We start from the raw sequence: 23,068 nt of genomic DNA on the forward strand, positions 1-23,068 counted from the left end.
AAAGACACCTGATACAAAGGCATGCACTTGTCTCACTTGTATTTTTATATTTCATAATTTCGTATAATATATAATTTATGTAATGCTTATTTCATATTAAATGTTTCATCTCATTTTAAATATAAACCTACATTTATTTAAACATATTTAATAATAAGCAACATTACAGATTTGTTTTCATCATTTTGACAGGAAATTTGGCTAATTATGTATACATTGATAGATATCTATTCTATCAATAACTTATCTTCAATAAAATCCGTATTTACTTGTTGGGATAAGGGAATGCACCAAATGAAATGTAAGGTTATAATTAATTTAATGTGACTTTTATACATTGTATATTAAATTGAACACAAAATTAACTCAATATTGAATCTTCTTTTGCAGAATCTTTCAGTTTTGGAACAAAAAAAATGCCTATAAACTTTAATTTCACTGATGAATCTGATTCAAAGCATCCATTAAAAAATTGGCTAAGTTAAGCATAGATTGCGAAGATTAAAACATAAATAAATAACATCTATGACCAAAAATAAACGTGAAATTCCAACACACATTAAAATAGGACGAAAGATAAATCATCATTACTAGTAAAAATCAATTGATTCATTGAAGTATAAAGTGATGTGCAGTGAAGTTGACCTGAATTATACATGATTGAGTGTGTCTGAACTGTACAGTTCACCACTGGAGGGCGTGCATTTTGTGTGTGTGTGTGCGTGTGTGTGTGTGTGTGTGTGTCATAGACTGCGTGTCTATGTGTGTGTGAATGTATAAAAAAGCATCAGATTCAACATAAAGCAGGTCAAAGGGTGTCATTCCTCTCATTCTGGACAGCAGCTGTGGATCTGAACCACAGTCACACTGGAGACTGCAGAAATCACACACACACACACACACACACACACACAAAATACATTACATTACAGAAGAATAAAGACATTTTAGTCATGATAATCTGTCCAGACTGACTCAATTTAAAGGCGTAGCTCACACAAATATGAATATTCGGTCATAATATCCTCATCCTCCAAACATATGTGAGTTTCTTTCTCATTGAACATCCCGTAAAGGAAGATATTCTGAAGAATGCTGAAAAAACAGCCTACAGTGTGTTTTGCTCCTACTACAGATGTCAAAATGGCCGCTTTTTTACAGCATTCTTCAGAATATATCATTTATATGCATAATAGCTGTAAAGTAAAGCTGAATATTCCAACATTAATACTTCAGTCTTTAATCAGTAAAGACTCAATGCAGAAATTATGATCAAGAACTTCATGATTTTATCAAAGATGGCCAGTTTGTGATACCTTTTATTTTCCAGATATTTCACTGATGACTGGACGTTTGTTTGATTGAGATATCCTTGCATTTAACTATCACATTTGATCAATTTAACATGGTTTAATACATTAATGACACTAATATATATATATTTTTTTGCAATAATAACAATACATTACAACAAATATAGATACAAAACTGAAAAAAATATAATATATGTGAAACAAATTAAAGGGAACAAGAGAGAGAAAAGAAGAAGAAAAATAAATAATTAAGGGCACATAAAGATAAAATAAATTATTGCAGAATATTAAATAAAGCACATATTTTAGAAGTTTTAATAGCTTTCTTATTGTGAGAGTCTGTGATGTTTTTTAAATAAAGACCTAGTTCTCGTTTGAAAAATAAAAAATTAGGCTTACCATGAGTATATTTGCAATTATGTATAAAAAACTTTCCAATAAATAAAATGAGGTTTATGCAAAAAGTTGCACTAAGGAATTCTTTTCCTTTAATATATAGCCCCAAAATAACATGACGATAGCTTAAAGAAAAATCACCACAAACCTTTTGGACAATTAGAGAGTTTACATCAGACCAAAAAGATTTAACATTGGGACACTCCCAAAACAAGCGAGCAACAGATTCAGAAGAGGTTTCACAGAAAGTGCAAGAGATGTCAATGTCATTTTTGAATTTTTGTAAAAATGGTTTAACAGGATAAAACCTGTGAATAATTTTAAAAGATATTTCTTTAATTTTATTTGTTAAAAAAAAAATTCTGCGGTAGTGACCAGACATATGACCATTTAATATCATCAAAGAGGTTGTTCCAATAAGAAATAGAAGAAGGATTTGAGATGGTCTAAAAATAAAGATCTGATTTTATGATTGGATTTTTTAGTGGAAAAACAAATAGAACCAACAACAGTAGAATCAGGACTATTAAGGGAACAAGCAGAAATCAATGAATTATTATTATTATTTCTAAAAAAGCATACAGATTTCAAAGGAGATGGCCTTACAAACTATATTAAATTCTTTTTTAGATATGGCAAGACTATATCTTGCAGTAAAAACAGAGTAAGTAAATAAATTACCATTACTGTCAAATAACTGCTTTACTAATATCACACCGTTCCCGAACCAATTATTAAAGAATATAGATTTCCTCTTATATAAAATATTACAATTGTTCCAAATTAAAAAAATTGTGTGGCGAGAAATTTTGCCAATAAATAAATTAATGACACTAATACTTCATGAAACGATGTTATAACCCGCGTTTGTTGGTCGGATATCGCGGGAATTTCGCGCGCGTTATTGCGTCACATCCGTCAACAGAGCGCTCAGGTAGACGACATGGCATCTACCTGACATTAGAGTAAAGAAACACTATTATTGAGTGTACAAACAAAGAAAAGCTAGCTAAAAAGCGGAAGAAATCAGCAATGATTGAAGGATAAACTCAACATCGCTTTTCCCCTTGGAGCAGATAGGAGTTGTGCAGGTAAGCAGTTTGATTTCATATATACTTACAGCTTTTGAACAGTATGGAGAGTTACTGTAATGTTTATTATGGGCTGCGTGCTGTTGTAGAGCTGTCATGAATTTTATTTCAAGGAGAAATTAATAATAATAATAATAATAATAATATGCATCGTTAAATGCCTTCATCAGCTAGCGACTGTTTTCATCTGCACTGCTTGTCTGTTGAGTTCTGTTTGCATTTTAGCCACAGTTTCTGATCGCGATGTTATGTTTAGCAACGAAGCTTGTGCTAAAAAGTAAACAAAGGCACGTGATCTATGACGTCAACATCTTAATTTCTCATTCACAAAATGTCCCGCAGTCGTTTATTAATGCGCAATTTCAGCGTTATGGATGTGACATTTGCAGACAAATCTCAAAACATAAATTGACCGGTGAAGTGCATGTTAACATATTAAAACATCTGTTTCTATTTTACAAAACTACTAGACACAGATTTGTGGCAGCAGAACAATATCGATGTGTAAACATATGTTATATTTTGAATGAGGAAAATTAACATGCGTTATGGATGTGACAAAAAACGTCTGCAAGTTTACAGTATACAGCATACTTTGTAGAAATTCTGTGAAGAAAAAACACAATATAAAATCCTGTAATAAATAGCCTTGCTGTTTTAAACATCACTTGGAAAATATTTCAAATAATTAAAAATATTCTGGCTCATAGTTTTGCGTTTAGCTCTATATGAGCTGTATGACATTTAACGTACATGTAATGTTATGACTTTGTAATGTAATGTAATGTAATGTAATGTGTATTTATATAGCGCATTTATTGTGTATGGCCATACACCCAAAATCGCTTTACAATCTTGAGGGGGGGTCTCTCCAAACCACCACCAGTGTGCAGCATCCACTTGGATGATGCGCCGGCTGCCACAGGACAACGGCGCCAGTGCGCTCACCACACACCAGCTATAGGTGGAGTGGAGAGACAGTGATCGAGCCAATTCGGTGGAAGGGGATGATTGGGAGGCCATGATCGTAAGGGCCGATAGAGGGACTTTGGCCAGGACACCGGGGTTACACCCCTGCTCTTTTACGAGAAGTGCCATGGGAATTTTAATGACCACAGAGAGTCAGGACCTCGGTTTTACGTCTCATCCGAAAGACGGCGCCCACTAACAGTGTAGTGTCCCCTTCACTATACTGGGGCATTAGGACTCACACAGACCGCAGGTTGAGCGCCCCCTGCTGGCCTCACTAACACCACTTCCAACAGCAACCTAGTGTTCCCTAGTGGTCTCCCATCCAGGTACTGACCAGGCTTAGCCCTGCTTAGCTTCAGTGAGTAACCAGTCTTGGGCTGCAGGGTGACATGGCTGTGACTTTGTTTGTGGTTTTGGTTTTACTCGATGATAATACGAACACTGCGCACAAAGTTTGATTTATACGTCTTGGTCAGCAGGTAGAGTTTGTTTTATATATACACCAGGGTCCCTGCGGGTCCTTAAAAAGTCTTGAAATGTCTTAAATAAAATTTTCGATTTTTAAGGTCTGAAAATGTCTTGAATTCTGTAATTTTCCATAAGGAGGTCTTAAATTTCATGTGGGATCTTAAATTTCATGTCTGATTCATCTTTTTTATTTATTTTTTTCAACCGCTACTTGACCAGCGCGACATTTGGGGGCAGCACTTCGTGGGTGCAACCTGCATCATTCCATAGGTGACATACGAGTAAGTGATTGATGAATGCGTTGCGTTGATACTTCGCCACCACGGCATTTTGCGAAATTGCAAGCATGGGCAAATGTTTGTTTGATGACAATTGGTTGGAGGACGAAAAGTATCGGGGGATTAAAGATGAACTGACTTTTAAGATGCTGATGAGTGTTAAACAGTCTTGTGAAAAGGCGGAGAAAGTCTGAATGTGCGAATATAAAACCAGCTTTAATGATAATAATTGTCTCTGCGCTCTTCCTCGTTCCTCACGTCTTCAGTAATGAATGAAGGGCACCAATTTGCCTGCACAGAAAACAAACAAGCTTAATCACGAAGCTTCATCCCGAGGCGCAAACACAGCGCAGGGCTTTAAATATCCTGGTCATCATCCCACAGGAGGCCTGTTTATCCCCCAAACACGCTCAGTCCTGTGTGTGTGTGTGTGTGTGTGTGTGTGTGTGTGTGTGTGTGTGTGTGTGTGTGTGGTTAAAACACTTAAGCTAGTCCCGTCCCGCTGACAGACGAGCTTCACAACCGTGAGTTTGCGGAATTTCACAGCCGGCAGAAATCTGGCTCTGGCCCTATACCTGTCTGATCAACTCATGCTGCAGGCGTGTGTGTGTGTGTGTGTGTGTGTACATGTTTTTGTGACATATCAGGACACAAATGTGTTAATAACGTCTCAGCGCTTCAATATTATTCATCTTCTATTATTATTATTCCCTCCAGAACTATCTCGAGTAGTGGTGTAACCGATCACAAATCTCCCGGTTCGGATCACATTATGGTTTTTTAGTAACGGATCGGACCATTTTTCAGATCAGACCAAAAGGAGAGGAGATAAATCTAATTTGCTTTTCATTTATTACAGAAACAGCGCTGCAAGACACTTTTGGTTTTACCAAACAGAGCTGAGAAGCTGTAATTTTATTCAAAATAAAATGAAGAAATAATCCGCTGAATAAAAATAGACTGTAAAATATTCAGTCTTGTGAAAAATTCACTGGCACTCCTACTGTTGCTGATGATGCTGAATGTATAAAGTGTTTATTTAGTATAAAATGTACATTTAAATGCATATTTAGTGTCATTTTCAATAAATGATTCAGTTCTTCACTCATTAATCTTCATGTTTCATTGCTAGATGATCATTCATGAAGAATTATTCAGTGGCGTATTTATAATGGCTGGGTGTCGCCACCTACTGGTTAAATAATGTAACTGCTGCCTACAACTTTCATTTTTGGACATCAAGTTAAATGCATATGATGGTGAATTTAATCTTCGACATAAACATCAGTGGATTTATCTTAACTATAAGCTGTTTTCCCAGTACTTCTATGTTATTTGACTGTTTGTAACTTCATAACCAACTCAAGACACTAAAGACTCAAACTCTTTCCTGATTTATGTGTTTTCAGATCTGAATGCAGCGATTAGAAGGATTAACATGTGCAAATCACCATCATTTATAATGTATGTTGCGTGGGTGTTGAGATCCTGATCTTTCAATGATCAATCATGCAGCTTACACTGAATGCATTAATGCAGGCTAAACGAGTATTGACAGAAAACACCTTTAATAACCTAAGAAAGCCACCACATCCCCAATAACCCACCGCAACTTCTTCAGCATCATTTTATTTTACAGCAAAGCCTAAATTCTTTCATACATGTGATTTAAATGACGCAGGAGGTGATCTCTCTATGATCATTACTAGGGGTGTCACGATTTTTAATCGAAATCGATCGAAATTTATGCTCAATTTCGATTATCGAATCAAACAATAGAGTCGTCGATGCTGCCACGCCCCCATGTCACGTCAGCTTGGCTTGCCAAGCGGGTAAAAACAGGCTTGTTGAAGTGCTTGTTAAACTGCAGAAGCAGGAGACCCATCGACAGAGCTTAAACCCTCTCCTCTTTCAATGAAGTCGCCGGTGTGGAAGCATTTTGGATTTCCAGTGAGTTATGTTGACAACGTTCGTGTTGTCGACAAAAAAAACACAGTTTGCAAGCTCTGCTATGTACGTATTACGTACGGTTCGTCCGATAGACAACACCAGCATCGCGATCCTCCGCCCGCCCCCGTTGCAAATCCGCTTGCGAAAAGTGCACACTCAGGCCCTGTTTACACTGTCTTTGTCTTCAAATGGCATTTTAGAACGACAACGATTTGACATCCACAGTGGCGTGTAGCATTTCTGAGCAGCCCTCCTTCCTCTCTACCTCTGAAAATGCACATCACGTGACCACACAGACACAGCCATGCGCTCGAGACAGCAGGTCCAGGCAGTCAGAGGACTGCTTCAATCTTTCACTCGCTTGTACTTCGTCATTTTAGCGAACACCTCAGATACTGTTGGCTGGTTCCTGTTGGTTGTGCGTCTTTTTTACCGACGCCATTATAACGACACAGATCACTGCCTATTCACGAGTCCCGCAGAAACAGTGATTGACAGGTGGTAATTATGTGTGTATCTTGCCTTTATTCATTTACTGTATGATTTGTTTATGGGTAAAACAAAGACCATGCAGGTCAGGTAGTTTAAACGGTAGGCTACAAATAATTAATTGGTCATTAATTAATTAATTATACATAATCGAAAATCGAATCGAATCGTGCCTTTAGAATCAAAAATGTAATCGAATCGAGGATTTGGAGGATCGTGACACCCTTAATCATTACACATTTAGGATTAATGTACCAGTAAAAACACTGTACTGATCTGCAGGACACGTGTGTTCCAAACCATGGGTTGGGGTCCATACGAATCATGGATCAACCGTGATCCATTACACCCCTAGTCTAGAGCAGTGGTTCCCAACCTGAGGTCCGCGCCCCCCTAAGGGGGGCGCCAGAGTTCACAAGGGGGGCGCGGGAGAGGATAAGTGTTGAGGTAGAAAAAGGCATAAAATGCTCCACTATTATACAGGGCTGTACAATTAATCCAAAATCCGATTTCGATTTCTAACGATTATAAAAAAGCATTAATCAAGATAAACAATTATATGCATCATATACCGCCCCCTTTCCAGTTGTATGTGTTGCGAAAGACCGCGTGCTTATGTGTGTATGCAACACACACACGCAGTCAGAAGCATGCGGCCGGTCAGCATTCACTCTCATTCGCACCCTGAGACGAGCAGAGGAGCGCAGACATCTAGTCATCTTAACGTGAGCGCTTTAATGGTCAAATAGGTGTCAAAACGCGGTGTTTAGTGATTATTTATATTAACCCTCATTTGTGTAATAAACAAACGAGTTGAGGATCAAAAGACGTGAAAGAGAAACCATTAAAGAGACAGCGCAAAATATTCCTGCTGCCGCCTGTTTTTATTATCATTAATCAAACATAACGAGAAAATGTTTCTCTGCTCTTGACTGAAGGATTTCTGTAGCTAAAGTGTTTTTCTTACAGTGGAGATGCTTAAAGCACAGTTTGTTTTATATTTTTATTTTATTGTATTTATTTTTCTTTCCTTTGCAGGGTGGAAAATAACTGTATGTATACACTTGAAGTCAGAATTATTAGCCCTCCTGAATATTAGCAACCCTTTTCCTGGCCAATTTCTGTTTAATGGAAAGAAGTTTTTTTTTTTTTACTTATTTCTGAACATAATAGTTTTGATATCTCATTTCTAATTACTGGTTTCTTTTATCTTTGCTATGATGACAGTACATAATATTTTACTAGATGTTTTTCAAAATATAAGCATTCAAATTTAAGTGCAATTCAAAGGCTTAATTAGAGTAATTAGGCAAATCATTGTATAACAGTAGTTTCTTCTGCAGACAATCAAAAATATATATTGCTTAAGGGGGCTAATAATATTGATCTTAAAATAGGTTTCAACATATTTAAACCTGATTTTATTCTAGCTAAAATAAAACAAATAAGCCTAGAAGAAAAACAAATATTAGAGGAAATACTGTTAAATTCCTTGTTCTGTTAAACATAATTTGGGAAATATTTATAAAAAAAAAATTCGCAGGAATATATGTATTTTTAAGTACCAAAAAAAAAATCAAAACACATGCTTAAAATTCCAACATAATAGTAAAAATAATTAAAATAAATAACATTTTGCTCACTTGCGCAATGTGCTTGTCCAACTTCTCGTAAAGGCAAAATCAAAACAAAAATGGCAGAGAAACGTCAATTTAATGATTCTTCAGAGGCGAAAAAAAAGATTAGACAGTATGACAAAGCCTATCTAAATACACATAAACACACACATACAGTAATATATATATATATATATATATATATATATATATATATATATATATATATATATATATATATATATATATGGTACATATGTGTGTGCGTGCGTGTGTATTTATATGGTGGGGGGGCTCCAATGTTTGTATATGTTCATGGGGGGGGGGCCCAGAGAAAAAGGTTGGGAACCACTGGTCTAGAGCATCTGTCTTCGCTCCAGTCTCACGCCTCCAATAGCCACCGCGTTCATTGCGTTTGGTCTTGATGTTCTGAGGCGCAGCTCATTTATTAGAGGAGAACAAACAGCACAGTGGAGAATCCCAACAGTCTCCACTTCTCTCAGTGATACCTGCAGGTTTAGCAGGAGCTGAGGAGTTTCTCTTGTGTTTCTCATTCGCTAATGCTTTACGTGATATTCCAGTTTGCACATTAGTGTCCTCTTTGATTGGAAGCACAGCTAGTGTTGAAGGCAGTGTTTGTACTGAAGTCTGAAGGATTCTTGGCACTGAAGTTGTTTTCTGGGAAATGAACTTCTTGTAAGGGATTAGCGCTGAGATAGTAAGAATACGACACGCTGTTTTCTGACAGAAATAAACAAGCATACGTGCAGTAGGTGTTCCAGCATGTGTGTGTGTGTGTGTGTGTGTGTGTGTGTGTGTGTGTGTGTGTGTGTGTGTGTGTGTGGTTAAAACACTTAAGCAGCTATGCTTAAATGGTTGCATTGTTTCAAGCATTACAGGATGTACTTTTCATCACTGTAAACAACACACCAGACTCCAAACACACTAGATAACAGTGAACAGTGCAAACAAACAAACAAACAAACAAACAAACAAATCAGGAGTTCTCAGAGTCCAAATCTGAATGTTAATTTGTATCTTTTCCTGTGGTGGCACGGTGGCTCAGTGGTTAGCACTGTGGCCTCACAGCAAGAAGGTCGCTGGTTCGAGTCTCGGCTGGGTCAGTTGGTGTTTCTGTGTGGAGTTTACATGTTCTCCCTGTGTTGGTGTGGGTTTCCTCCGGGTGCTCCGGTTTCCCCCACAGTCCAAACACATGCGCTATAGGGGAACTGATCAACTAAATTGGCCGTAGTGTATGAGTGTGTGTGTATGGGTGTTTCCCAGGGATGTGTTGCACCTGGAAGGGAATCTGCTGTGCAAAACCTATGCATGAAGAGTTGGCGGTTCATTCCGCTGTGGCGACCACTGATGAATAAGGTGAAGATAAATGAATGAATGTGCAAATTTTATAGAAGTGCTAAACCAGATTAATGCCGTTTTTGATACATCAAGACATTTTCTTCATTGTTGTCTGCTATTTTTGAAATTGACTTGCATTTTTTATTTAAAGTCTCCACAGATTTTCAAGTAATTAGTCTGCAGTAATTAGGATCACACTCCGTCTATTGAAAGCCTGTCAGTGTGCTTTTAAAAATAGATGCAAGGTTTATTTTCCCCGTCTCTCAGAGCTGACTAGCCTATTATCTTAATGGCAGATCCCGAGGCCGCATCCGTCCTCACTCGCAGCGCTGAGACTGACAGGAGTTTATTAAGTTTTGCTTCCCGTTACAGTGCTTCCTTAAATGCATGATGTGTTGTCTCTCCGCGGAGGGCAAGTGAGGTAAAGTGTCTCCAGAGGTGCGTGGAAGAATGCGCTGTGTGTTTGAGCAGCGATCAATCACTGCAGTGTGTTATCAATGTTCCAGCGGCTCCATCAAAGCCTCGCGCTCCTGCTGGAGGCCAGACACTCTCCTCAACCTGGATACTTCACTCAAACACGCTTCCTATGAAACGCCGGAGATTGTTTTAGATGTTCGCTTAATGATATATGTGGATTCAAACACCCCAGGTGTGATTTATTTTTTCATACGGTGGAGAATGCGCTGAAAACCGTACTCAACAGTGCCATTACTTGCAGAAAAATGGAAATCAATCGAGATTAGAGTTGCGCTATTTATCGTTTCAACACCGATATCGCAATGTGCGCATCTGAATAAAGGACGTCACGGTGTCGCAGTGGTTAGCACGGTGGCCTCACAGCAGGAAGGTCACTAGTTCGAGTCCCAGCTGGGTCAGTTGGCGTTTCTGTGTGGAGTTTGCATGTTCTCCCCGTGTTGGCAGCTCATTTGCATTTAAAGCCACAGGCGACAAAAACAGCTACACTATACTCAGACACAAAAATGGGCAGATTCTACATTACATAATCAATAGTCTGATGGGTGTTTTGAGCAGAACTTTACAGGACATATTCTGGAGACCCTGAAGTTTCTCACATCGCCTAAAATAGGTGCTCTTTAGGGCTTCACACTGAACGTTTGCTGCATTTATTAATCATCATGTCTTGAGGTCGATTGGTTTAGTGTGGTTTTTTTATGTGCAATGGACCCCTCACTAAGCCCCACCCTCCTTAGTTACCGTTGCCATGCCTGTCAAGCTTTCGTGTCTGGCACGACTTTTTTAATGTGTGTGTGTTCGTAGCTTGAAACAGATGGAAATATGAAGTTCAGTAAAGTTAGCAACAGATTTGTATTTTCCGGATCAATAACTCATGTCATTATGACCTATTCGCTATTAGTATGATGTTACTAACGTTATGGCGAAGGCTTAAACGGAGCATTACTCATAATATCGAGCGAAAAAAAGGAATAAGACAGCTGTGAAACAGAACCAGCTTTGTATTTTTGTAGGAAACACAGTTTAGATCTGTTTAGGGTGAGAGGTGTGTGAGTTATTGCCGTCTGTCTATCACTGAATGTGTCAGGAATATCAAAACAAAACCAACTCATCTCCGCTCCTTTAGCGCCCCTAACACAGCTTGATCCACGCTGGCATTTCTCCTCTTGGGTTTTAGGTTTTGAAAAGGGAAGAATTCCACCATCCCGTCCAAACTTTAAGGAGACCGGGTATCAGAATTGCACAATCCATATCCACTCGCTCGAAAGCTTGACAGAGCCCCTGCGCGTAGCTACAGTTGCTAAGCCACAATTAGTGGATGGCGGTTTTTGGGTGTGGCTTAGCGAAGGGTCAATTTGATTGGACTGGAATCACAGGAATGATTATTCTACTCAGCCAATCACTAGGGTTGAGTATCGTTTGTGGTTATTTCGATACCAGTGCTAAATTGATACTTTTAAAACGGTACCGGTGCCTGAACCGATACTTTTGAGCCACAAAATGATGGTGCACGACTCTAGAAAAATCTTTTATTTGACAAAATCTTTTATTAAGTAATTTTAAAAGAACAATGCAATTACAGTTTAAAGTAAACACCAATTCATATTTTATATATTTGAATGACATTAAAATATTTCCTTTGATCATTTATTGGTTAGCAAGAATTTAAGATTTGCATTATGAAATAACATTGGCTTACTGCTAACCTGTGGAAAGGCTGTCATCAAAATACTGAACTCTGTAACTGTGTTTACATGGTTATCAGTGATCTAATGATTTGCCCTAATCTGAATAAGACAGTAATATGATCAAGGTGTTTGCATGAGCTGCATTTAGAATGTTCCTTTCATGATCCCGTCTTACATGTTAAAGTACATAGATTGATTAACATCATTGTGTCACCACGATATCCATGCTTCCTTCAGAGTTTCATGTAATTTCAAGTGTTTCATTTTTAATTTTTCTACTTTAACTGCAGTTTCACTTTCATTCAGGAGCATTTTATTCATGCCCCTTTGACAAACAGGTATTTAATGCAAGCATTACGTAAGGACTGCTGGAAGAGTGCTCTTTTAATGACATTTAATACTGCATGTTGAATGGGAAGAAAAAGCCTCAGCATTTTGCGACGCAGGTGTCTGTGATCCTTTAAGGTAATCAAAAATCCCTGTTTACATGGTAGTCTAGACTCTTAATCAGAGTATTGTCTTAATCATATTAAAATTGGAGCATTGGTGTCCATGTACATACTCATTGAAAGTGCCAGATGATGTCGCAAGCTTTCACAGACAGAGTTTAAATGTGTTATTAAGCTTGACGTGTTTCCCCCTTACATGCAACTTTTGTAAAGCATCTGCTTTTCGTTGCGGTGTCAGAGTCCTTGCTTGTAAAATACGCTTTAGAGCGCTTAGTTTAGGCAAATTTGATGAACGCGATCATGTGTGTTTATCTGAAGAGAGTCACTCTCGCTCACAGAATGCAGAATTCCCTAAGCAACAAGAACAAACGCCTGACATCGCCTGTCCGTATCCCTCAAAGTTGTTTAGGATTAAATGTTTAGAGATGGTGTGGCAACATGTACCTATGTGTGCCTTTGATGCACCCTTCAATGTTTCTTGCGTCCTTGTCGCAGCACCAGTGGCACCGAAATTAGGCACCGAAATTCATATGCTGATTCGGTCTGGTGCATACCGGTTACAAAGGTACCGGTGCTATAATGACACCGGGTTTTGGTACCCAACTCTACCAGTCACAGAAGACGAGAAATAAATCAACATGACTGCAGGTTGAAGGAAAGTAGCACAGTAAAAGTACTAATACAGCACTAAAAGTGTACTTGAAGCACATTTTATAACTTCCTGGTAAAGTACAGTTTCTTAGAAAAGACTAAATGACAGTAATTCAGTATTTCTAGTTGATTATTAGACACCTCTGGATGATAGTATGTTGAGGGCCAACATCTGAACTTCAGTGCCTCGTCTGAGACGTTTGAGTGATGTGAAATGTTGACATATTTCCCCGAACTTGATGTCTGGTAACTTTATCTGATTAGAAAAACGAAAAGAACAGAAAGAAAGCCTAATTCATGCAGCGTTTGTCCTCATTTGACATCTGAGAGCCTGAATGAGTCTTTTTTTTCTTGTTGGAACGATAAACGAGAACAAGGAATTTCCTATAACTGTTGAACAGTTAAAATTAACAAGGCACTGTTAAAGTTAATGTGTGTTCAGCAGGGGTAAAATAAGGTGAAGCTTGTGTTAAAACCTGCACAGTAGCTGCGTGGAGCAGTTTCAGGAACGTAAGCAATATTTGGAGAACGCAAGTTGAAAATAAATAAAGTGCAGACACTGTTTTAGATTTGTTGCTGCCGCAGTTCTTTTAAAACTTGAGTCAAATTCATTTATAGAATTTATTTAAACTTTCATTTATTTATATTAATTAAATCATCAAGTTTGAATTTATATAACTTAAAAAAAAAGTTGAAACCAGATCAACTTTATAAAATAAGTTAAAGTACAGTTTATCATTTCAGCTTTGATATCGCAATGTGTGAGTCTGCAGTGTGATTGGGATTATAGTTGACCAGACATTATACAGTTAACATAGCAGAGTCATTTTAAATTTCATCCTTAGAGTTTTTAGTAAAAACATTATTATTATACAGTGATTCTTGAGTCTTTGTTTTTAAATACTGTTTGACTCCAGATAATCGTAAATCACTGTTTATTTGTATCTGTTGTATATAACTTAGCTTGTCATTTTTAAAATCATATCACAGAATCATCCCTATCCATCAGAAAATAATATATATATCGCAATATACATCACAGTAAATGAAAATAATGCAACGTCAGTTTTTTCCGATATCCTGCAGCCATAATATACTGTTATCATCTTTAGTTAGTTTTATATTTATTAAATTCTTATAATATTTTATTTTAGTTAATGGTTTGAATGTAGGCGTTATTAGCCTAAATTAAAGATGTGTGAGTTCTGCATTTCTGTGCACAACATTAGTATTTTCTAATTTAAAGCCATAGTATGTAATATCACCACTAGAGGGCGTGTTTTCACAACAAACAATGGCACATTTTGATTCCTCTGTGACTGAGTGTGTAATCATCGGAGTTGTGGTGTTCATCATCCTACAGGACTCCTGCAGAAATCATCTTGATGATGAGTAAAGTCTTCAACACTTACTCCCCATTCACACACAGTCAACGCTTCCCATTCACTTCGAATTGGTGACGTCTAGCATTGCTAAATTAAATTGTGGATCCATTGGTGCTGCTTCAGCATCGTTGCTCACTGCAGAAGTTGGGAATTTCTCAACTTTTCAAGCGGCAACTGAAATTTCTGCCAATCAGATCGCTTTATGCAAATACCCCCGCTCAGACAGTAGCCCATTGTGCACTAATTTGATTGGCTGACGCTGCTATGATGATCGTGTCGGCCCCAACTTCACACACGCCCTGCGTAAAGTGTGTGAATCAGGCGTTATGACAGGACGAAGCAGATTAAAGCTGAAAGAAGCGATACAAGAGAAACTCAATTTCTAATTGAGAGACGAGACTTCTGTTATAATTCTGCTCTGTAAAGTCTAATAACACACAACATAGAACGTTTCTAGAAAACCACACCAGAAATTGAGTGTGACATCATTAGCATAAACACACACACACACACACGCCATCTCACAAGATAAAATTGAGGATTTTTCTGGATTTTAACCCTTTCTCAGAACATTGAGTAGAGTGTAAGAGCGCTACCTGACAAAAGTCTTGTGTGCTATCCAGGTTTTATGAACAGCAAATAATATTTTGACTTCTAGTTGCTGATTTGGTGTCAGAAGTGTGTCTATGAAAGGCGAAGGCCTCTAGATTTTGCTAATTTGAGCTCAATAAATCTGATCATGTCTTGATGTTGACTGATTTGATGAGGACAGTGCGCTCTGACTCTGCTCAGACTAAAGTCTCATCACTGAACAGAAATAATGTCCAGTATAGAATATAAAGTCCTGCTGCAGTGGAGACTGAATGAATATTGTGTCTGACTCCATCATGAGCTTGGAGGACTGCATCCATACATCTCTGACATGACTCACATCACTGATTAATAAAGTCATCTGGAATGAAGAAGACTTCCAGAGTTCATCAAGACTCTGTGTTTATCTTCAACACCTCCTCCTTCATCAGCTCAATAATGTTCATATCTGGTGACTGGGCTGGCCAATCCTAGAGCAGCTTGACCTTCTCTGCTTTCAGGAGCTTTGATGTTGAGGCTGAAGTATGAGAAGGAGCGCTATCCTGCTAAAATTAAAGCATCTCTTTTTCTTTAGCACATTATACAATAGAGATAGTGTTACCACAGCACAATTGAAGATATTTATTTAGAGTGTGCTTGTAAGTTCAGTATTACCTGCGTGCAACATTGGCAGTAATATACTGTAAATTTTACAGTCAGTGTTCTTCATTCTGGGATTTTTGCACCTCCGGATAAAGGGTTAAAGCAGAGAAAGAGAGAGAGAGAGAGAGAGGCAGGTGTCCTAGTACCAACCCCACGCTCAACCAGATGTTTTTAATCCTCTGTAGATCTGCAGAGTAATTCATTACTGTCATCTGCGCGTGAGGGCGAGTTCTGTGGTCTGGGCGATCGCCTGTGTTTCTCCAGAAGTCTAAACTATCAGACAGCATTTTTTTTGGTGCTGCTTGGAAGCTCAGTTGTGGCTCAGCTGATTCAATAAAATTAGGTTAGTAGCTTCTGAAAGCAACTCCTCATCTCTGCTCTGCAACATGTGGTGGATGCTGTTTCCTCGCTGGATCTGGTTCGTCTTGGGACACTTTTTGCTGCTGTTTGTGCACCGGCAAAGCGTGAGAGGCATGACTTTGCAAGGAGTTGCGAATTCCCACGCAGGGATCTGTCCAAACGACATGAACCCAAACCTGTGGGTTGATGCAATGAGCACCTGCAAACGGGAATGCCAAACTGACCAGGTTTGCAATTTAATTTAGTTACTTTTTTATTGCATTGAAATTAAGTTAATCTTTTGACTGTAATATATTTTGCATGCTTGTCTATATAATTTTATAGTAGCATGCAATATATTTATTTACACGCAGTTGAAGCCAGAATTATTAGCCTCCTTGTTTATTTTTTTCCCGAATTTGTGTTTAATGGAGAGCAGATTTTTTCAGCACATTTCTAATCATAACAGTGTTATTAACTCATCTCTAATAACTGATTTATTTCCTCTTTGTCATGATGACAGTAAATAATATTAGACTAGATATTCTTCAAGACACTTCTATACAGCTTAAAGTGACATGTAAAGGCTTCACTAGTGTAATTAGGGTAATTAGGCAGGTTAGGGTAATTAGGCAAGTCATTGTATAACGATGGTTTGTTCTGTAGACTATTGAGGAAAAATATAGCTTAAAGGGGCTAATAATATTGACCTTAAAATGGTGTTTAAAAAATTAAAAACTGTCAGACATACTGTGAACATTTCCTGAATCTGTTCAAAATCATTTGGAAAATATTTAAAGAAAAGAAAAATCAAAGGGGGCGAATAATTCTTACTTTAACTGTATATGCTGCATGAGTGTCTATATAAATATATAGTAGTATGCAATATATATGCTGCATGCTTGTCTATATTGCATAGTACTATATATTTATATAAACACATGGATCATATATATATTGCAAACTTCTATATATTTATATAGACACACATGCATCATATATATACATATATATATGCACTGTTGAAGTCAGAGTTATTATAATGATTCGCCCCCTTTGAATTTTTGTCTTCTTTTTAAAATATTTCCCAAATGATGTTAAACAGATTCAGGAAATGTTCACAGTATGTCTGATAATATTTTTTCTTCTGGAGAAAGTCTGATTTGTTTTATTTCGAATATAATAAAAGCAGTTTTCGATTTTATTAAACACCATTTTAGAGACAATATTATTAGCCCCTTTAAGCTATATATTTTTTTCAATAGTCTACAGAACAAACCAGTTATACAATGACTTGCCTAATTACCCTAACCTGCCTAGTTACCCTGATTACCCTAGTGAAGCCTTTAAAGGTTAAGCTGTATAGAAGTGTCTTGAAGAATATCTAGTCTAATATTATTTACTGTCATCATGAAAAGAGAAAATAAATCAGTTATTAGAGATGAGTTATTAACACTATTATGTTTAGAAATGTGCTGAATAAATCTGCTCTCTGCTAAACAGAAATTGGGGAAAGAATAAACAGGGGGGCGAATAACTCAGACTTCAACTGTGTGAGAGATAATCATGTTTAAAGTTGAACTAATTAAGTCCTTAGCAATGCACATCACAAGATTTGAAATAAATGCAATAGGAAATTTACCAAATATCTGGATGGAGCATGATCACTACAAAATGAGTTTTTGCCATAAAATAAAAAACTAGCCATTTGAACTCTGGCTATTACCAAGTATTGTTTCCCATGCACCATAAGACACATGCATCCACACTTACACATTCCCGCATCACACGTTGCATTCATGCAGATTCATCTGTAACATCATGCATGTACTCTTTGCTTATATTTCTCCAGGGATGCGAATCATTTAAAAAAAAAAATGTTGTCATCCACAAATATGCACATCAAACAGTCCGACATCACATGCTGCATGCATGCATTTCAACTTTATATCCATATCCAGCGCATGCAGCTGTAACATCATTTGCTTATATTTCTCCAGGAATGTGAACCGCTTGAGAAGTGCTGCGCCAATGTGTGCGGCAGCCGCAGCTGTGTGGCGGCGCGCTATATAGACACTACAGGCAAGAAAGGGCCCATGGGAATGCCAAAGGAGGCGTCCTGCGACCAGTTCATGTGCACGCAGCAGGGCTCCGAGTGCGACATCCGGGACGGCCAGCCGGTCTGCAAGTGCCGCGACCGCTGCGAGAGAGAGCCGCAGTTCACCTGCGCATCCGACGGCATGACTTACTATAACAAGTGCTACATGGATGCAGAAGCGTGCTCTAAAGGCATCTCATTGTCTGTGGTGTCCTGCCGTTTCCATCTCAGCTGGCCAAACCCCAGTCCGCTTCCCTCAGGAACCACAGCTTTACCAACAACCGCATTGCAGATCACCACTCCAGTACAAATGCAGGCTCCTGTGATCCTCAGCAGTCCAACACAGCAATCGGCATCGATCGGAGACACTGTTAGCTTTCTCTGTGATGTCGTAGGACATCCCGTTCCTGAGATAACCTGGCAGAAGCAGTCGGAGAGCGTGCATATGAAACCCAATCAGGTGTACGGAAACGTGGTGGTCACTAACATCGGTCAGCTCGTTATTTACAATGCACAGGTTCAGGATTCAGGTATTTACACGTGTACAGCTGCCAACGCCGGAGGATCCGTTCAAGCAAACTTCCCACTCTCTGTTTCAAAACCAGAAGCTGTGGTTCAAGTCAACGCCTCCGCTGTTCCTGTTGACGAATGCTTCAAGGCTCCCGACTCCGATGATTGTGGTGAAGAGAAGCTAAGTTGGTTTTTCGACCCGCAGAGAAACAGCTGCAACACCTTCACCTACAGAAACTGCAGCAGCAACCGCAATCACTTCGACGATTATGAATCGTGCATGTCTTCGTGTCTGCTTAACATCTCCGCTTCTTGCATGCTTCCGATTCATAAGGGTCCATGCAAAGCGTATGAGCTTCGCTGGGCGTACAGCAGCACTCTACACCAGTGCAGGCTTTTCATCTACGGCGGATGCAAAGCCAACGAAAACAACTTCAAATCCAAGCGCTCCTGCGAAGATGCGTGCCCGTATCCCAAGAATCATCAGTGCAAAGCGTGCAAACCTCGCTACAAGATGGTGAGCAGCTTCTGCAGGAGTGATTTTGTGATTTTGGGGCGGATGGTGGATCTCACCGAGGATCAGGACTCGGGGCGTGCGCTGGTCATGGTGGAGGAGATACTGAAAGATGAGAAGATGGGATTGAAGTTTTTGGGGAGCGAGCTGCTGGAGGTGACTCTGCAGAACATGGACTGGAGCTGTCCGTGTCCCAACGTGACCACGTCTGACGAGCAGATCATTTTCATGGGGGACGTCCACAACGGGATGGCCGTATTACAGCCCGATAGCTTCATCGTCGTCTCTAGTGTTCGCCGTGTGCAAAAACTTCGAGAGGTGGTCAGTAAAAACACCTGTGACATTCTCAAAGAGTTCGTGCAGTCGTGAATCTTCTGAGAAATCTGCACGGCAGAACATGCGTTTGTCTTGTTTCTACTCCAAATGTCTTCACGTTTTCAAATCAAGAAGCACTTTTGGAGAAGCAAATCATCTAAAATGAGTCAACATTTATTTAAGATAAGCCTTCGGTGTCTCCAGAATGTGTCTGTAAAGTTTCAGCTCAAAACACGCATCAGATTGTTTATCATGTAGAATCTGCCCGTTTTGGTGTCTGAGTACAGTGCAGCCGTTTTCGTAGCCTGCGGCTTTAAATGCAAATCAAGGTTATAATCGTTTTGGACTTTTCATTAGTTTTAGTTTCTATTTCGTTTTGACTTTTTCGTTTCAAATTCATTCATTCATTCATTCATTCATTCATTCATTTTCTTGTCGGCTTAGTCCCTTTATTAATCAGCGGAATGAACCGCCAACTTATCCAGCAAGTTTTTACGCAGCGGATGCCCTTCCAGCCGCAACCCATCTCTGGGAAACACACACATTCACACACACACTCATACACTACGGACAATTTAGCCTACCTAATTCACCTGTACCGCATGTGTTTGGACTGTGGGGGAAACCGGAGCACCTGGAGGAAACCCATGTGAACACAGGGAAAACATGCAAACTCCACACAGAAACACCAACTGAGCCGAGGTTCAAACCAGCAACCTTCTTGCTGCGAGGCAACAGCACTACCTACTGCGCCACTGCGTCGCTGTTTTCAAATTCAATTAGTTTTAATTAGTTTTAGAGGCAGATTTACCCGTTTTTATTCATTCATTCATTTTCTTGTCGGCTTAGTCCCTTTATTAATCAGGGGTCACCACAGCGGAATGAACCGCCAACTTATCCAGCACGTTTTTATGCAGCAGATGCCCTTCCAGCCGCAACCCATCCCTGGGAAACATCCACACACACACACACACACACACACACATCCACACACATACACTATGGACAATTTAGCCTAGCCCTCGGAGGAAACCCACGCGAATGCAGGGAGAACATGCAAACTCCACACAGAAATGCCAGCTGAGTTGAGGTTCGAACCAGCAACCTTCTTGCTGTGAGGCAACAGCACTACCTACTGTGCCACCACGTCGCCATTAGTCTTCATTAGTTTCCATATTTTGAAATTATTTAGTTTTAGTTTAGTTTTTATTAGTTTCAGTATTAGTTTTAGTTTTTTTTTTCTAAATGAGGACATTTGTTAGGTGCAAGATTCAAAATCAACAGGATAAATATTGTTTAATAAAAACTCAGCCATACATTTTCTGAAACATTTATTCAAAGCAAACACATGAACACTTCCATCTACCACAACCATCAACCCATCCGCAAATTCAAATACAGCAGCCCACAGGATAGCAGCCGTAAGGACAATATGTGTTCAAGGCTGCTGGAACTGAGGTTACCCTGCTGAGGTACACCGTAATGGTGGGCAGATTTTTAACACGCATGTTTGGACTCAACATGTAGTTAGCATTCTCAGCAATAGTAATTTTAGTCAACAAAACATCACCATGATCTGAGAAATGTCTTACAGTAAAGTTCTGCAACCCAACTGAATCATACTTCACTTATTTAACTTCATTACGATTGTCTGTTATGAAGTAAACTTACGTTTTTCACCAGATCCTCTCATTTAAGCCCTCGATTGACCAGCGCTGCTGTTGTTTAGTTCAGTCACACAGCAGGCTGTACTGTTTGTGTTTGGTTCACTGAATCACCCTCGACCGCAGCCCATGTTAGTTCACCATAAAGTTTGTTTACGCCATGTACTACACAACACGAATATACCGCGCTCACCAACAACAACACTTTTACCGCACGTTACTCCCACTGTGTGGTACATTCCACGTCACTTCCAGTGTGCGTTACATTCCCTTTCCATAAGGAATCTGTAATTGTAAATGTGTTTCGGGACTTGCAAAAGTGTTTCGCGTCTTGTTAATTTTATTATTAAAATGCAAATTTGTTTCGTCCTTTGGTAAAATAGTTTTTCCTCTGTAATTGTGTCTGATGATGGGTAAAAATGGTTTTTAAAATGTAAAGTTGTCTCGAGCTTTGTAAAAACGTTGCACACTTTGTAATGTTGTTTTCCACTTCCCGGCCACCGTAGATAAACAGCAGTCAGTGACAGAGACAGACTCGGATGAAGCTGAAATAAGGTCACTAGTCAAAAATACCAAGTAAGTTTATTTGATGTATTTGTGCTGGAGTTTATTCAAGCCTTTCTGATACGATGAGTCACACACTACCACCGCTTGCAGCACACACACATTTGTTTACTGACACCATGCAGCAGTGGTGATTATAGCGGTTAAGAATTACAGGGATTTTACTCTACTACAAACACGCTGTTTTAAAAACGTTTTCAACTTTTAGAAATCACAAAGAGTTGAACGGATATTTTAAGTTCTGGTTACTGTGTTAAAGCTGTTCATACGGAGGTAGATGGTCAGACGGTAAGCACAAAAAGGAACGCATCACACCGCCAAGTAGCGTTCGTTTAAAAAATTAAATGCAGCCATACGAACCTCTGGCTAGATAGTGTGCGGCCTCCAGAAGCGTATATGTGATTACGTTGTCAGAATGAGCCTGTCTTGCATTAAACAATGCTTATAGGGATAGTTCACCCACAATGAAAATGTACAATTGCTTTCCTCTTATTTCATGTACAGAGTGCTTTTAAAAACATGCTATATCTTTTTTAAATGTTTATATCTATTTTACTTTTACACATTATTTGTTATTAGACATTTAATACAATTAAACACATTTACATATTAAGATCTTTCTGCTTAGTCTATGAATCTTATAGAATGTTCATTTTGTTGCATTAATCATTAATAAAAGGTTTAATTCTTCACGACTAACACAATATCTCATAATCATGTGTATTATTTAAGCATTATTTAATGCATATTAGTGCGCCTGTGTTGTAAAGCATTACTCCTGTATTTTAATGGTCAAACTTTCAGGAATATTTGTTTGTGTGTGTGTTGTACTGTAGCGTTAGATCTGCTTAAAGCACTTAGATAAGTTGTATGATATTGAATAGGAAATGGACAATAAAGCCTCACTTGTGTATAGCACTTTGTGTATATGATTCAGCACAGACTGCATTTAATGTTAAGCTATTTATTATGATAACTGATGAAGCATCAGTGTGACCAAACCCAAAACGCTGTCATTTCTTACCAGCGCTTGCCTTTTTACAGTTGTCACCTTATTATCTTTATAGTTTGGTGTGTCTGTCAGGATTTGCTTTGTGGATCGACACAAAAATAAACTTTTGAACTTATAAGTGTAATGTTTTTATTGCTTTTCCAGAGTACAACAACGATTAGAATCTCTGGTACACAACTCACTGATTCAAATGATTCATTTAGAGTCAGTTTCCAGATTACAACTCACTGATTCAAATAA

General features: G+C 38.7%; 1 protein-coding gene and 1 long non-coding RNA gene across 3 annotated transcripts; one reads left to right on the forward strand and one right to left on the reverse strand.

Annotated features, from left to right (window-relative positions):
• Positions 1-261: 261 nt before the first annotated feature.
• LOC147834357 (uncharacterized) lies at positions 262-5,448 on the reverse strand. The gene is made up of 3 exons (XR_015503754.1): positions 4,173-5,448; positions 2,544-3,567; positions 262-1,427 (listed from the first exon to the last, which is right to left on the reverse strand). It is a non-coding gene; the product is annotated as an uncharacterized LOC147834357 (long non-coding RNA).
• Positions 2,616-22,946, forward strand: wfikkn2b (WAP, follistatin/kazal, immunoglobulin, kunitz and netrin domain containing 2b). 2 transcript variants are annotated; one of them, XM_087275568.1, is made up of 3 exons: positions 2,616-2,800; positions 15,998-16,399; positions 18,152-22,946. In XM_087275568.1, the coding sequence occupies exons 2-3, from the start codon at positions 16,199-16,201 to the stop codon at positions 19,640-19,642; spliced, it is 1,692 nt and encodes a 563-aa protein (XP_087131694.1). In that variant the 5' UTR covers positions 2,616-2,800; positions 15,998-16,198; the 3' UTR covers positions 19,643-22,946. The 2 variants fall into 2 exon arrangements, with proteins under 2 accessions (XP_087131694.1, XP_087131695.1); XM_087275569.1 differs by having other exon boundaries at positions 16,276-16,399.
• Positions 22,947-23,068: the final 122 nt, after the last annotated feature.

The sequence above is a fragment of the Danio rerio genome, chromosome 12, assembly GCF_052040795.2.
Source record: "Danio rerio strain M-AB ecotype USA chromosome 12, GRCz13ab, whole genome shotgun sequence".
NCBI lineage: Eukaryota > Metazoa > Chordata > Actinopteri > Cypriniformes > Danionidae > Danio > Danio rerio.